General features: G+C 43.3%; 1 protein-coding gene across 1 annotated transcript in view; it reads left to right on the top strand.

Annotated features, from left to right (window-relative positions):
• The window catches only part of LOC106578905 (voltage-dependent T-type calcium channel subunit alpha-1G), a 252,055-nt gene that overhangs the window by 94,314 nt on the left and 140,948 nt on the right, over positions 1-16,793 (top strand). Inside the window, exons 9-12 of the mRNA XM_045702368.1 lie at positions 10,301-10,452; positions 10,747-10,932; positions 13,208-13,322; positions 13,679-13,834. Of these exons, the coding sequence (XP_045558324.1) occupies positions 10,301-10,452; positions 10,747-10,932; positions 13,208-13,322; positions 13,679-13,834 (609 nt within the window). The remainder of the gene's footprint in view (positions 1-10,300; positions 10,453-10,746; positions 10,933-13,207; positions 13,323-13,678; positions 13,835-16,793) is intronic.

Here is a 16,793-nt window from a genome sequence, read left to right as displayed (position 1 = left end):
TCAAGGACAACAACCACCCGAGCCACTGCCTGTTCACCCAGCTATCATCCAGAAGGTGAGGTCAGTACAGGTGCATCAAAGCGGGAACCGAGAGACTGAAAAACAGCTTCTATCTCAAGGCCATCAGACTGTTAAACAGCCATCACTAACATTGAGTGGCTGCTGCCAACATACTGACTCAACTCCACCCACTTTAATAATGGAAAAATGTATGTAATCAATTTATCACTAGCCACTTTATATTATATAATGTTTACTTACCCTACATTACTCATCTCTTATGTATATACTGTACGCTATACCATCTACTGCATCTTGCCATCTGATGTAATTAAATGTATCACTAGCCACTTTAAACAATGCCACTTTATATAATGTTCTCATACCCTACATTACTCATCTCATATGTATATACTGTACGCTATACCATCTACTGCATCTTGCCATCTTGATGTAATGTATCACTAGCCACTTTAAACAATGCCACTTCATATAATGTTTTCATACCCTGCATTACTCATCCCATATGTATATACTGTACTCTATACCATCTACTGCATCTTGCCTATGCTGTTCGGTCATCACTCATTTATATATTTTTATGTACATATTCATTCCTTTACACTTGTGTGTATAAGGTAGTTGTTGTGAAATTGTTAGGTTATATTACTTGTTAGATATTACTGCATGGTCGGAACTAGAAGCACAAGCATTTCTCTACACTTGCATTAACACCTGCTAACCATGTGTATGTGACAAATACATTTGATTTGAAGTAGTACTTTAAAGTATTTTTACTTAAGTACTTTACACTACTGTCTTTAACACTAGGGAGAAGTGGGCTTTATACAGCTGTAGAACTCTCACCCCACCAACACAGAGAGCTAGTTTGCTAAAGGTTTCTCCTTTCACAGATGCTATTGACTATGGACTCTATTTCACTTTTCAATATGACAATGCCTCACAAACCTCGATTTTTTTAGGGAACTGTCACTTTAATTAAGGGGGACTCTGAAGGGATGAATACACACTCCTTGGGTTGTGGTGTGGTGTGCTCAGTGTCTAACAGGCATATCAAGAGCCTGTATTTAAAGGGGATTTTACAAGATACATCACTGATCTATTTTAGATGGGTATGGAGGGGAGGGAAGCTGAGAGCCCCATGTTTTACCCCCAGACATACAGGACGAGGGACACAAAGGCCAAGCAATATTTTTGTTGGCAGTAATTAGATCTAATGGTCTTATTAATCTTTGATAAGTCGGATGACTAACAGGATGGGTGCGTCTGATTCAAACGGCCCCGCTATCAACTACTATTATGCAAGATGCCCTGCTGTCTGTCTGTCTGTCTGTCTGTCATAATCGTTTGAATAGCAAAACAAATTAAAGAAATTAAGAAAAATGAGCGTTTTCTCCTGTCCTCCGCTGCTAACTACGTGTTCCTAGACACTGGCTAGGACTCAAATCAGGGACGTGATGTTCTGCTATGTGTACTGTTTAGCCAAGCTGACAGCTAGCAGAGGGTATAGCTAGCTGTCTACATTAGGACTCAAATCAGGGACATGAATTCTCCTGTTCCAAACCAGGTAGGATGCAAGATCTCCCCTTCTTTTCTGTCAACTCAACCAGTGTGTATTCCCATTAAATTCCCTGAATAACCTAGCCCCTCACTCCCGTTAGCGCTGATTGATTCCGGAGCTGCCTGGAATCTTTTAGATAGCGCACTGGCCACTGCGTTACACATTCCTTTGGTTCCCCTACAGTCACCCATTCCGGTTCAAGCCCTGGATAATCGTCCAATAGGGCCAGGGCTCGTAAATCACATCACCGTTCCCGTTTCTCTGCTGACCCATGACACTCATTTAGAACAGATCACATTTTTGATTATAGACACCACCACGCACCCCGTTGTGTTAGGTCTCCCATGGTTGAGTTGGCATAACCTTGTTGTTTCCCTGTCCGAGGGGAGACTGCTGGGTTGGTCGCAGGAGTGTCAGGGGAGGTGTCTCGTGGTGTCTGTCAACACCACTAAGGTGGAAAGTCCGGACCACGCCCCTCAAGTGGAGTTACCAGAAGAATACCCGGATCTGCATCGGGTTTTCTTTAAGTCCCAGAATACATGCCTGCCTCCTCATCGCCCCTGGGACTGTGCCATCGACTTGCTGTCTGACGCAGCCCTCCGAGAAGACACGGCTATCCCCTCTCCTATGCGGAGACCGAGGCCATGGAGACCTACGTACAGGAGAGCCTCCAGCAGGGTTTTATCCGCCCCTCTTCATCACCAGCCGGTGATGTAGAGGGGCGGATAAACAGTTGTTTGTTCCACAAAACAAAATTCAAAATCTGGAAAGTTTTGTGTCCTCTAGTCACTCCCTATATAAACTGTTAGATGTGAACCAGGCTTAGTTTTACTTTTCCACTTTTTAATAAAGTTTGTTGACTTGTAAAGGAAGTTGCAAAAAGTTTATATACAGTTGAAGTCGGAAGTTTACATACACCTTAGCCAAATACATTTAAACTCAGTTTTTCAAAATTACTGAAATTTAATCCTAGTAAACATTAGGTCAGTTAGGTCAGTTAGGATCACCAATTTATTTTAAGAATGTGAAATGTCAGAATAATACTAGAGAGAATTATTTATTTCAGCTTTTATTTATTTCATCCCATTCCCAGTGGGTCAGAAGTTTACATACACTCAATTAGTATTTGGTAGCATTGCCTTTAAATTGTTGACCTTGGGTCAAACGTTTCGGGTAGCCTTCCACAAGCTTCCCACAATAAGTTGGGTGAATTATGGCCCATTCCTTCTGACAGAGCTGGTGTAACTGAGTCAGGTTAGTTGGCCTTCTTGCTCGCACACAATTTTTCAGTTCTGCCCACAACTTTTCTATAGGATTGAGGTCAGGGCTTTGTGATGGCCACTCCAATACCTTGAATTTGTTGTCCTTAAGCCATTTTGCCACAACTTCGGAAGTATGCTTGGGGGTAATTGTTCATTTGGAAGACACATTTGCGAACAAGCTTTAACTTCCTGATAGATGTCTTCACATATTGCTTCAATATATCCACATAATTTTCCTGCCTCATGATGCCATCTATTTTATGAAGTGCACCAGTCCCTCCTGCAGTAAAGCACCCCCACAACATGATGCTGCCACCCATGTGCTTCACGGTTGGGATGGTGTTCTTCAGATGGCAAGCCTCCCCCTCTTTCCTCCAAACATAACGATGGTCATTCTGGCCAAACAGTTCTATTTTTGTTTCATCAGACCAGAGGACATTTCTCAAAAAGTATGATCTTTGTCCCCATGTGCAGTTGCAAACCATAGTCTGGCTTTTTTTATGGCAGTTTTGGAGCAGCGGCTTCTTACTTGTTCAATGGCCTTTCAGGTTTTGTTGATATAGGACTAGTTTTACTGTGGATATAGATACCTTTGTACCTGTTTCTTCCAGCATCTTCACAAGGTCCTTTGCTATTGTTCTGGGATTGATTTGCACTTTTCGCACCAAAGTACGTTCATCTCTAGGAGACAGAACTCGTCTCCTATCTGAGCGGTATGATGGCAGCATGATCCTTATGGTGTTTATACTTGCGTACTATTGTTTGTACAGATGAATGTGGTACCTTCAGGCGTTTGGAAATTGCTCCCAAGGATGAACCAGACTTGTGGAAGTCTTAGCTTATTTCTTTCGATTTTCACATTTTGCAATATTCTAAGTACATAACCCAGCCATCACGGGCTAGCTATTTAGACACCCGGCAAGTTTAGCCTTCACCAAAATCAGATTTACTATAACAAAAATGTTATTACCTATGTTGTCTTCGTCAGAATGCACTCCCAGGACTTCTACTTCAATAACAAATGTTGGTTTGGTCCCAAATAATCCATCGTTATATCCAAATAGCGGCGTTTTTTCGTGCGTTCCAGACACTATCCTAAAGGGTAAATCAGGGTTACGAGCATGGCGCAATTCGTGACAAAAAATGTCTAAATATTCCATTACCGTACTTCGAAGCATGTCAACCGCTGTTTAAAATCAATTTTTATGCAATTTATCTCGTAAAAAAGCGATAATATTCCGACCGGGAATCTCCTTTTCGGTAAACAGAGGAAAAATCACAAAGACGGGGGCGGCCAGTGCACGCGCCTAAGCCCACAGTCCCTTGATCGGCCACTTGAGAAAGGCAATAATGTGTTTCAGCCTGGGGCTGGAATGACGACATTCAGGTTTTTCCCGGGCTCTGAGAGCCTATTGGAGCCGTGGGAAGTGTCACGTTACCGCAGAGATCCTTTGTAATGGAATGAGATGTCAAAGAAAGACAATAAATGGTCAGACAGGCCACTTCCTGTAAAGGAATCTCTCAGGTTTTGACCTGCCATTTGAGTTCTGTTATACTCACAGACACCATTCAAACAGTTTTAGAAACTGTGGAGTGTTTTCTATCCAAAGCCAATAATTATATGCATATTCTAGTTACTGGGCAGGAGTAGTAACCAGATTAAATCGGGTACGTTTTTTATCCAGCTGTGTCAATACTGCCACCTAGCCCTAACAGGTTAAGGATAGTGCACAATAACAAAAAACTTTTATCACTGCAACTTGTTTGATACATTCACCTCTGAAGGTAAATCATGTACTTACATTCAGTAATCTTGCTCTTGATTTGTCATCCTGAGCGTTCCAGAGACACAATGTAGTGTAGTTTTGTTTGAAAAATAAATATATATTAAAATGTAGAAACTGCGTTCTACAGTTTGACCCCACTGCTGTCTCTAGCTCCACACCCACCCCACCCGGCCATCTAGATGTGTGAAAGTTAGTGTATAAGCTAATGATCCATCATGTATGATATTCCTAAGAGTGTGTAAACTTAAATATTTTATTACCATATCATTTTTGTATGTTATCTATAGTTATGGACTTGAAAATGTACAAATTGACCAATTCGGGACACATTTGGGAAAATTCTTCACTGGATCAGTCTGAAACTTTGCACACACACTGCTGTCATCTTGTGGACAACATCTACATTCCTATCTGAATGTATGGCCTTTCTCTTGCATTTCAAAGATAATGAAAAAATAAAATATGAAAACACATGTTTTTTTGTTTGTATTATCTTTTACCAGATCTAATGTGTTATATTATCCTACATTAAAATAAAAATACAAAGTAGTTTTTTGGGGTATCTGTATGTTACTTTAGTATGTATATTTTGGAAAACTTTTCCTTCACTACATTCCTAAAGAAGATGATGTACTTTTTAGGTGATTCATTTTCCCTGACACCCAAAAGTACTTGTTACATTTTAAATGCTTAGCAGGACAGGAACATTTTCAAATTTACACACATATCAAGAGAAAATTGCTTGTCGTCTGATCTGGTGGACTCACAAACCACAAATGCTTTGTTTGTAAATTATGACTGAGTGTCATCTGGTTTTCTTAATATAAGGAATTTGAAATTATTAATAGTTTTACCTTTACAGTTGAAGTCGGAAGTTTACATACAGTTAGGTTGGAGTCATTAAATCTCGTTTTTCAACCACTCCACAAAAATCTTTTTAACAAACTATAGTTTTGGCAAGTCGGTTAGGACATCTACTTTGTGCATGACACAAGTAATTTTTCCAACAATTGTTTACAATATCACTGTATCACAATTCCAGTGGGTCAGAAGTTTACATACACTAGGTTGACTGTGCCTTTAAACAGCTTGGAAAATTTCAGAAAATGATGGATTTAGAAGCTTCTGATAGGCTAACTGATATCATTTGAGTCAATTGGAGGTGTACCTGTTGATGTATTTCAAGTCCTACCTTCAAACACAGTGCCTCTTTGCGTGACATCATGGGAAAATCAAAAGAAATCAGCCAAGACCTCAGAAAAACATTGTAGACTTCCACAGGTATAGTTCATCCTTGGGAGCAATTTCCAAATGCATGAAGGCACCACGTTCATCTGTACAAACAATAGTACGCAAGTATAAACACCATGGGACCACGCAGCCATCATACCGCTCAGGAAGGAGACGAGTTCTGTCTCCTAGAAATGAATGTACTTTGGTGCAAAAAGTGCAAATCAATCCCAGAATAACAGCAAAGGACCTCGTGAAGATGCTGGAGGAAACAGGTACAATGGTATCTATATCCACAGTAAAACGAGTCCTATATCGACATAACCTGAAAGGCCACTCAGCAAGGAAGAAGCCACTGCTACAAAACCGCCATAAAAAATCTGACTACGGTTTGCAACTGCACATAGGGACAAAGATCGTACTTTTTGGAGAAATGTCCTCTGGTCTGATGAAACAAAAATAGAACTGTTTGGCCATAATGACCATAGTTATGTTTCGAGGAAAAAGGGGGAGGCTTGCAAGCTGAAGAACTCCATCCCAACAGTGAAGCACGTGGGTGGCAGCATCATGTTGTGAGGGTGCTTTGCTGCAGGAGGGACTGGTGCACTTCACAAAATAGATGGCATCATGAGGGAGGAGAATTGTGGATATATTGAAGCAACATCTCAAGACATCAGTCAGGAAGTTAAAGCTTGTTCGCAAATGGGTTTTCCAAATGGACAATGACCCGAAGAATACTTTTAAAGTTGTGGCAAAATGGCTTAAGGAACACAAAGTCAAGGTATTGGAGTGGCCATCACAAAGCCCTGACCTCAATCATATAGAACATTTCTGGGCAGAACTGAAAAAGCGTGTGCGAGCAAGGAGGACTACAAACCTGATTCAGTTACACCAGCTCTGTCAGGAGGAATGGGCCAAAATTCACCAAACTTATTGTGGGAAGCTTGTGGCTACCTGAAACGTTTGACCCAAGTTCAACAATTTAACGGCAATGCTAACAAATACTAATTGAGTGTATGTAAACTTCTGACCAACTGGGAATGTGATAAAAGAAAAAGAAGCTGAAATAAATCATTCTCTCTGCTATTATTCTGACATTTCACATTCTCAAAATAAAGTGGTGATCCTAGCTGACCTAAAACAGGGAATATTTGCTATGATTAAATGTCAGGAATTTGGCTAAGGTGTATGTAAACTTCCAACTTCAACTGTACTTTTGATACTTGAATATATTTTAGCAATTACATTTACTTTTGCTACTTAAGAATATTTAAAACAAAATACTCAAGTAGCATTGTACTTGGTGACTTTCACATTTACTTAAGTCATTTTCTAATAAGGTATCTTTTCTTTTACTCGATTGGGTTGTTTCCACCAATGTTTCCACCCCACGGCCCTGCTAAAAAGCTTCAGCACAGCAACTTCCACCAACAATGGATGCTCCTCAACCCCCCCATCTCTCACTCTCTCACTCTCACTCACTCTCTCACTCTCTCTCACTCTCTCGCTCTCACACACACACCTAGTTGTTTTCCTAGATGGCTATTTCCTTGTTATTTAGATGTGAGCGAATATCATATGAAGAGCAGAGGTTTGACCTTGTAATGTAATCTAATAGTGATGTGTGTACCTTTACTGCCAGTGATGCAGTGCCATGTTGTCTGTCTGTCTGTCTGTGTGTGTGTGCAGGAGGGTAGAAGAATGCAGGGCTAGAGGTCCCGCTAGCGGGACAACTTCCGGTGAAACTGGAGGGCGAGCAATTCAAATAAATAATCATAAATAATATGGATTTTAAACATTTATGTACATATAAGTGTCTTATATCCGCTGAAAGCTTAATTCTTGTTAATCTAACTGCACTGTCCGATTTACAGTAGCTATTACAGCGAAAACATGCCATGAGATTGTTTGAGGACGGCGCCCCAGATCAAAATATTTTTCCACCGGCACAGGTTTCATACATTCACAAATAACGATTAAATATTCACTTACTTTTTGAAAATCTTCCTCTGATTTGTCATCCAAAGGGTCCCAGATATAACATGTAGTGTTGTTTTGTTATATAAAATCCTTCTTTCTATCCCAAAAAGTATGTTCAGTTGGTGCCATCGATTTGAGTAATCCACTCGTTCAGCATGCAGAGAAAGGATTCCGAAAATCTACCCCTAAAATTTGTTTCAAGAAGTCAAAATACGTTTCTATTTACTCCTCAGATACCCTAAAATGTAATCAAGCTATAATATTTATTTCAGAAAGAAGTATGTTCAATCGGAAACGGATTTTTAGCAGGTGCGTAATGTCTTCATGGCGCGCAAACATGAATTTCCAAGACTGTGTCCTCCTGCTAAAATTGATATTTCTTATTCGTTTTTGAAGTTACAAGCCTGAAACCTTGAACATAGACTGCTGACACCCTGTGGAAGCCATAGGAATTGCACCCAGGGAGCTAATTTACTGAATTAATGAATTTAAATGAATTTCTAAGAGGATGGTCTCTCAAAAAAAAAGTATTTATAATGGTACCAGTTATATGCATATCCTGGCTTCAGGGCCTGAGCTACAGGCAGTTTACTTAGAGCACGTCATTCAGACAGGAAGTGGAGAAAAAAGGGGCCTAACCCTAAGAACTTAATATATGGTCTGTAACAAGAGAAGAAAGAAACAATGAGGAGACACACACACAGACAAACACGCATGCGCACACACACACACTCACGCACAAACACACACTCACACTCACACTCTCACACACACACACACACACACACACACACACACACACACACACACACACACACACACACACACACACACACACACACACACACACACACACGAAACAAATAGTCCCCAGCTCCGTATATTACCTATCCCAGATGTCTCTCAACCGATCCCCTCTCACCTCGTAAAGATCTTTGTCCATGTATTGGTTTATCAAACACATCTTTTACGACTGTGTGTGTGTGTGTGTGTGTGTGTGTGTGTGTGTGTGAGCTTTGAATCTTAACTTGTACTAAGCAGGATTGTGATTGATATAGTGTGTGTAGCCAGGACACAGGTAATACAAGTCAGTATTCAACGTCCACCAATGTCTGATGACGCTGGTAGATGATGTGGAAAGTGGCCACATAGGGGCAACAGTGAGCACTGTTACCTTGAAGTAGGTTTGGGTTTAGCTAGGGCATTGTGGATGGGGATGGCGGCTGGGTGTAAGCATCTCCCTTTGATTCCAAGCGTTGCAAATTCTAATCCAGTGACAGAAAGTTGTTTTTGAGATTTTTGTTTTAAGCCTATCCCAAATCTTAACCCTTACCTTAACCATTCAGAGTCAATGCCTAACCTTAACCATTCAGAGTCAATACCTAACCTTAACCATTCAGAGTCAATACCTAACCTTAACCATTCAGAGTCAATGCCTAAACTTAACCTTAAATACTTCAAAATGTGACGTTTGCAACAACTTTGAAATGTGATGTTTGAGAAACATGGATGAACATCTAATCTTCTGTGAGAGCTAGTTGGTGGTGAATGATTTGGTGGTTTTATTAGTGAAGAAACAGAAGAGGACCTGGAGATTAGGATCACTTTCACCCTAGGACAGCATTGGAGAGGGAGGGAGAGACACACCTGCATTGTCTTAGGTCAGATAGCAGGACTGCCATCTACACTGATGGTAACTGGCAATGCGTGCCGTGTTAGAATGACGCTACCTGTCAGAGTGACTTACCTGTACTTGCTGGGAAGCCACACACACACACACACACACACACACACACACACACACACACACACACACACACACACACACGCAATGGATTCGCCATGTGATTCTGTCTTGTAATGTCACACAAACCAACAGCAGAACACAGCATATCCAGATACACTGTACTGTATCCTATGGCCCATGCACACACACACACACACACACACACACACACACACACACACACACACACACACACACACACACACACACACACACACACACACACACACACACACACACACACACACACACACACACACACACACACACACACACACACACACACACACACACACACACACAGGGAATATTATTAATGTGTCATATGCACAGATATAACATGCCTTTCATGTTTCTCATACACACAGCCTACAGCATACACAAACACAGGCACACACAGACACACACAGACACACACATACTCCATATGATACAGCATGAGTTTGATCTAGCTGTGGGAGTGTCAGAAGACTTCTCTGATGGTCTTATCAGTGGATGTGTTTGTGTGTGTTGAAAATAACTATCTCTCATTATATCCTCTCTCTCCCTGTCTTCTAATCACTTTCCCTCCACCTCCCTCCCTCCCTCCCTACCTCCCTCCCTCCCTCCCTCCTTCCCTCCCTCCCTCCCTCCCTTCTCATCACTTTCCCTCCATCTCTCTCTCTCTCTCAAGCCTGATGAGCTGACCAATGCTTTAGAGATCAGTAACATAGTTTTCACCAGTCTGTTTGCCTTGGAGATGTTACTCAAGGTGTTGGTGTATGGGCCGTTTGGTTACATCAAAAACCCTTACAACATCTTCGACGGAGTCATAGTGGTCATCAGGTAAGCAAATTGCAAATTGACCAATTAATTTATAAATGATGACACAGTGCCACTTTTGGCTGTGTAATATCTGTAGGTCCTCACTCTTCAGATCAGGGCCCCTATCCACAAAGCATCTCACAGTAGGAGAGCTAATTTGGGATCAGGCCCCCACCTGGTATTCATTAACGATCTAAAAGGTGAAACTGATCCTAGGTCAGTACTCTGGGCCCAGGTTTGTGTTACTGTATCTCCTTCCAATGAATGGTTGATCCTGTAGCTGACAGTGAATGTGCATCCTGTCTCTCTCCCCAGTGTATGGGAGATCGTGGGCCAGCAGGGTGGTGGTCTTTCTGTGTTGCGTACCTTCAGACTGATGCGCGTGTTGAAGCTGGTGCGCTTCATGCCTGCTCTGCAGAGACAGCTGGTGGTGCTGATGAAGACCATGGACAACGTGGCCACCTTCTGTATGCTACTTATGCTCTTCATCTTCATCTTCAGGTAGCTATGGGCCTGCACAAACGTGGAATTAAAAGGGATTTGGATACAAGCTGAAACACATTTGTATAGAAATAAGGGGGGTAGCCTTTATCATCCTTGTCTTCAAGTTAGGATGGAAAGAAAGAGGAGAGGAGTTAAAGGAGGAGGAGAGGAGGGGGAGGAGGAGAAGAGGGAGAGAAGGAGGAGGAGAGGAGGGAGAGAAGGAGGAGGAGAGGAGGGAGAGAAGGAGGAGGAGAGGAGGGAGAGGAGGAGGAGAGGAGGATGAGGAGAGGAGGGAGAGAGGGAGGAAGAGAGGAGGGACAGAAGGAAGAGGAGAGGAGGAAGGGGAGGAGGGGGAGAGGAGGGAGAGAAGAAGTGAGTGGGGTAGAGCAAGACTGTAGTCAAAGAGAAAGTAAAAAAGACTACTAACGAGTATTGGTCTAATGGAGAGTACTAAACAGTACTGGTCTAATGGAGAGTACTAAACAGTACTGGTCTAATGGAGAGTACTAAACAGTATTGGTCTAATGGAGAGTACTAAACAGTACTGGTCTAATGTAGAGTACTAAACAGTACTGGTCTAATGGGGACTACTAAACAGTACTGGTCTAATGTAGAGTACTAAACAGTATTGGTCTAATGGAGAGTACTAAACCGTACTGGTCTAATGGAGAGTACTAAACCGTACTGGTCTAATGGAGAGTACTAAACCGTACTGGTCTAATGGAGAGTACTAAACATTACTGATCTAATGGAGAGTACTAAACAGTACTGGTCTAATGGAGAGTACTAAACATTACTGATCTAATGGAGAGTACTAAACAGTACTGGTCTAATGGAGAGTACTAAACAGTACTGGTCTAATGGAGACTACTAAACAGTACTGGTCTAATGGAGACTACTAAACAGTACTGGTCTAATGGAGAGTACTAAACAGTACTGGTCTAATGGAGACTACTAAATAGTACTGGTCTAATGGAGACTACTAAATAGTACTGGTCTAATGTAGAGTACTAAACAGTATTGGTCTAATGGAGAGTACTAAACAGTACTGGTCTAATGGAGAGTACTAAACAGTACTGGTCTAATGGAGAGTACTAAACAGTACTGGTCTAATGGAGAGTACTAAACAGTACTGGTCTAATGAAGAGTACTAACGAAGGTTCCACTTGGAACTGGAGGGAAGAACAGAACAAATGAGGAATGAGAAAGATGGATAGAATGACAGGAACAAGTGGAGATTCCCTCCTTTCTTCAGCGTCCCTCGTTCAGCCTGGTTAGCCGCTGGCACGCTTAGGGAAATTAGATCTATAGATTAGTACTGTACATCCTACACACACATATTTATATATACTATATACACACACACATACACACACTGCTTTGGCTAGAACAGTGTGCTTAGAGAAACTCCCACTGACTGTGTACATGAAGAAGAGCCAAGTTCACAGACTAGAGGCCCAGTCATTCATCCCTCTACATACACATACACACAGACACACACACACACACTAGCCGCATTGCTGTCTAGTCAGATTAACAGAGGGAATGCGCACACACACACACACACACACACACACACACACACACACACACACACACACACACACACACACACACACACACACACACACACACACACACACACACACACACACACACACACACACACACACACACACACACACACACACACACAGGGTCAGTTCTTTGCTATTCATCATCACACAACAATAGAACAACTGCAGACTGAAACAATGGGAGATTGAGTCTCTCCATCTTCTTTTCTCATGACTCCCTTTGCTGCCCTCTCTCAACCGCTCTGTCTCTTTCATAATGCATTTATTGACCATCATGTTGAGATGAGAGAAACAGAGGCAGGGAGGGAGGGAGGGAGGGAGGGAGGGAGGGAGGGAGGGAGTAAGGAAGTAAGGGTCTTTATTGGCATGGGAAACATATGTTAACATTGCCAAAGCAAGTGAAGTAGATAATAAACAAAAGTGAAATAAACAACAAAAAAATAACAGTAAACATTACACTCAAAGAAGTTACAAAAGACAAAATGCATTTCAAATGTCAATATTATGTCTATATACTCTGTTGTAACGATGTGCAAATAGTTAAAGTAAAAAAGTGGAAATAAATAAACATACATTTGGGTTGAATGTGGATGAATGGTGTTTGTTCTTCACTGGTTGCCCTTTTCTGCCTCTGCCTCTGCCTCTGCCTCTGCCTCTGCCTCTGCCTCTGCCTCTGCCTCTGCCTCTGTCTCTGTCTCTGTCTCTGTCTCCATCAGTATATTGGGCATGCATCTGTTTGGCTGTAAGTTTGGATCAGAGAGAGATGGAGACACTCTACCAGACAGGAAGAACTTTGACACTCTGCTCTGGGCCATCGTCACCGTGTTTCAGGTAAGATCGGTCTACCTCCCTCCCTCTCTCTCTCATTCCCTCTCTCTCTCCTTCTCTCCCTCATTCCCTCTCTCCCTCCCTCCCTCCCTCATTCCCTCTCTCCCTCCCTCCATCTCTCCCACTTTCACTCCAAAATCAAAGTCTGAGTCAAAGTCAAAATGAGTCCATTTGCCGAGCCATCTGTTTTATAGGTCCAACTACACACCAACTGCATGTGAACAATAAACAGCTGCTTTCTATTTGCACAATTCCACTTAAATCCCTCCCTCCCTCCCTTCCTTATTTCCTTCCTTCCTTCTTCCCTCCAACCTCACTCTCTCTCTCTTTCTTTCTCTCTCCTCCTTCCCTCTCTCCAGATCCTAACTCAGGAGGACTGGAACAAGGTTCTCTATAATGGTATGGCCTCCACCACTCCTGTGGCCGCTCTCTACTTCATCGCCCTCATGACCTTTGGGAACTACGTCCTCTTCAACCTTCTGGTGGCCATCTTGGTCGAGGGCTTCCAGACTGAGGTGAACTAAGTAAACCAAATAACACACACACACAGGCACATAACAAGATGGGAACTAACACCTGGGCTGAGGGCTTGGACATTACATCTTCTATTCATCCACCTTGACTCTCACCCTGAAATCTAAGTTTTTCCCTAATTGTGTCACCTATTATTACTCCTCCTCCTCTTTCTGACACGTGCTCTTCATCAGTCTTTACCCTCTCTCCATCCCTCTCTCCATCCCTCTCTCTTTTCCCATATGAAAGGTTGTCATATTTAATGATTTTCCTTACGGTGATGTCATCCGTCATCAGGAAAGTATGCTTACATCACAATGACATTCTTCTGCTCTCTCATCTTCCTTTTTACATTCCTCATTTTTGTTATCCCTCCCTCCCTTCTGCTCTTCGCCCATAAAACAAAAGACAAATCTCTCGCTCTCTGCATAGCCGCGATTCTTCTCTGACAGAGAGAGAGAGAGAGGTATACTGAGGGAGGGAAAGAGAGGGAAACATAGGATGACACAGAGAGAGGGGGAGAGAGAGAGACAGAGAAATGGAGAAACACAAAGAGATAGATAGGGAGACAGAGAAAGGATGAATGTATGTCTTTGTTGACAGTCAGATAGCATAATTCTCATCCCTACTGTAAGAGTGTGGCGTTTCAGAGCAGCTAGACATAGACTGTAATGGTTGTCTCGGCAGACAAAGTCAAAAAATGACATATCTCTTGTTTGGCTTCTGCTTTGTTTTAATTGAACATTGCAATTGAACATTCCATCTCTTGCTCGTTCATCTGTCTCTATCCCTCTCTCGTTCTGTCTGTCTCTCTCTATCTCTCTCTCTGACTTGTGACAGCACCTGTGCTTTGATCTATTGTGGTCTTTGAAATAAGTTAGAACAGCTGAGAAAAGAGGAGAGGGGAGGAGAAAAGTATAGACAGGATAGAGGAGCAGACATACTCATATTTAAAAGATGGATTGATTGGTCTCCTTTCTAGTTATTAGTTGTTACAAGAGTCTCCTTTCTAGGTCAGTTATTTGAATGTCATGGTGTTTAGAATAACACAGTCATGTCCAACATCTCCTTTATGAGCCCTCAATACCACCTGGCATCATTCAGGTCAGTTAGGAATGATTCAGGTATTATTTAAAGCCAGAGAGAAGCGACTGTGGCTATGGAATAAACACAGCTCTTAGCTGAACCATTTATGAGCGACACATGGCAGCTGTAAAAGTTACTGTTACTTTTTATGTTACGTCTCTAGCAAGTCTTGTTTTTAAGTACCCTTGTAGCGAATGAACCTTTCAAGTATATTGAACAGTAAACTCCAGCACACCGAACATACTGTACCTCTCTGGTCAGACTGAATGGAATGGATTCACCTTACCCCTGACTCATCAGACAAGCTGTCATAGGTAGTCCTCACCTGGCAGACATAGAGAGAGAGAGTGATTGGAGAGAGGAGGGTGGTGAGAGAGCAAAACAAGGACTAGAGAGAGAAAGCGAGCAAAAGAGAGAGAGAGAGAGAGGTCATGAGCAGATGAGCTCTCATGTTTTTCAGCATGTTTTTACATAAAGGTAGGTTTAGAGTTAGATAAACTTGGATTTTTCGGCTCCAAACCTATAACCTGTTTTTGGACAAAATTACCTGGAAGGATTCCTACTACCATAGATTCTTATCTCCAAGCACAAAAAATTGTCCACCTCAGAACAGCCCCTCAACCAGACCCGGAGAGCTGGCGGTGGAGAGACGTATCTGCACTATGGACTGTGGTGAGACAACACCAACAGGAGAAAGAGCAGGAGAAGGAGATGAACAGAGCAGTAGAGGAGAGGAGAGGATCAAACTGCTGGAGGAGCTGGAGACTGGGATGGAGGAGAGGATCAGACTGCTGGAAGAGCTGGAGACTGGGATGGAGGAGAGGATCAGACTGCTGGAGGAGCTGGAGACTGGGATGGAGGAGAGGATCAGACTGCTGGAGGAGCTGGAGAGTGGGATGGAGGAGAGGATCAGACTGCTGGAGGAGCTGGAGAGTGGAATGGAGGAGAGGATCAGACTGCTGGAGGAGCTGGAGAGTGGGATGGAGGAGAGGATCAGACTGCTGGAGGAGCTAGAGACTGGGATGGAGGAGAGGATCAGACTGCTGGAGGAGCTGGAGAGTGGAATGGAGGAGAGGATCAGACTGCTGGAGGAGCTGGAGAGTGGGATGGAGGAGAGGATCAGACTGCTGGAGGAGCTAGAGACTGGGATGGAGGAGAGGATCAGACTGCTGGAGGAGCTGGAGAGTGGAATGGAGGAGAGGATCAGACTGCTGGAGGAGCTGGAGACTGGGATGGAGGAGAGGATCAGACTGCTGGAGGAGCTGGAGAGTGGGATGGAGGAGAGGATCAGACTGCTGGAGGAGCTGGAGACTGGGATGGAGGAGAGGATCAGACTGCTGGAGGAGCTGGAGAGTGGGATGGAGGAGAGGATCAGACTGCTGGAGGAGCTGGAGAGTGGGATGGAGGAGAGGATCAGACTGCTGGAGGAGCTGGAGAGTGGAATGGAGGCGAGGATCAGACTGCTGGAGGAGCTGGAGACTGGGATGGAGGAGAGGATCAGACTGCTGGAGGAGCTGGAGAGTGGGATGGAGGAGAGGATCAGACTGCTGGAGGAGCTGGAGACTGGGATGGCGTGGGACAGAAAACCACCCATTAGATAGCTGGCCACCCCTGCAGAGAAGCCAGCAGAACAGCTCACCCCCAGACCCTGACCATAGCCTCAACATCACAGCAGAACAGTCTACACCAGACCCTGACCATAGCCTCGACATCACAGCAGAACAGCCCAGCCCCAGATCCTGACCATAGCCTCAACATCACAGCAGAACAGCCCACCCCCAGACCCTGACCATAGCCTCGACATCACAGCAAGACAGACAAATGAAAAACCCCAAGCCCAGGAGATCCCACCCCGTCTGAGCACCCCCCTGTCAG

This window comes from Salmo salar, chromosome ssa19 (genome assembly GCF_905237065.1).
Source record: "Salmo salar chromosome ssa19, Ssal_v3.1, whole genome shotgun sequence".
Taxonomy (NCBI): Eukaryota; Metazoa; Chordata; class Actinopteri; order Salmoniformes; family Salmonidae; genus Salmo; species Salmo salar.
Note: the sequence above shows the minus strand (reverse complement) of the source record. Positions and strands in the feature narration are given on the sequence as shown.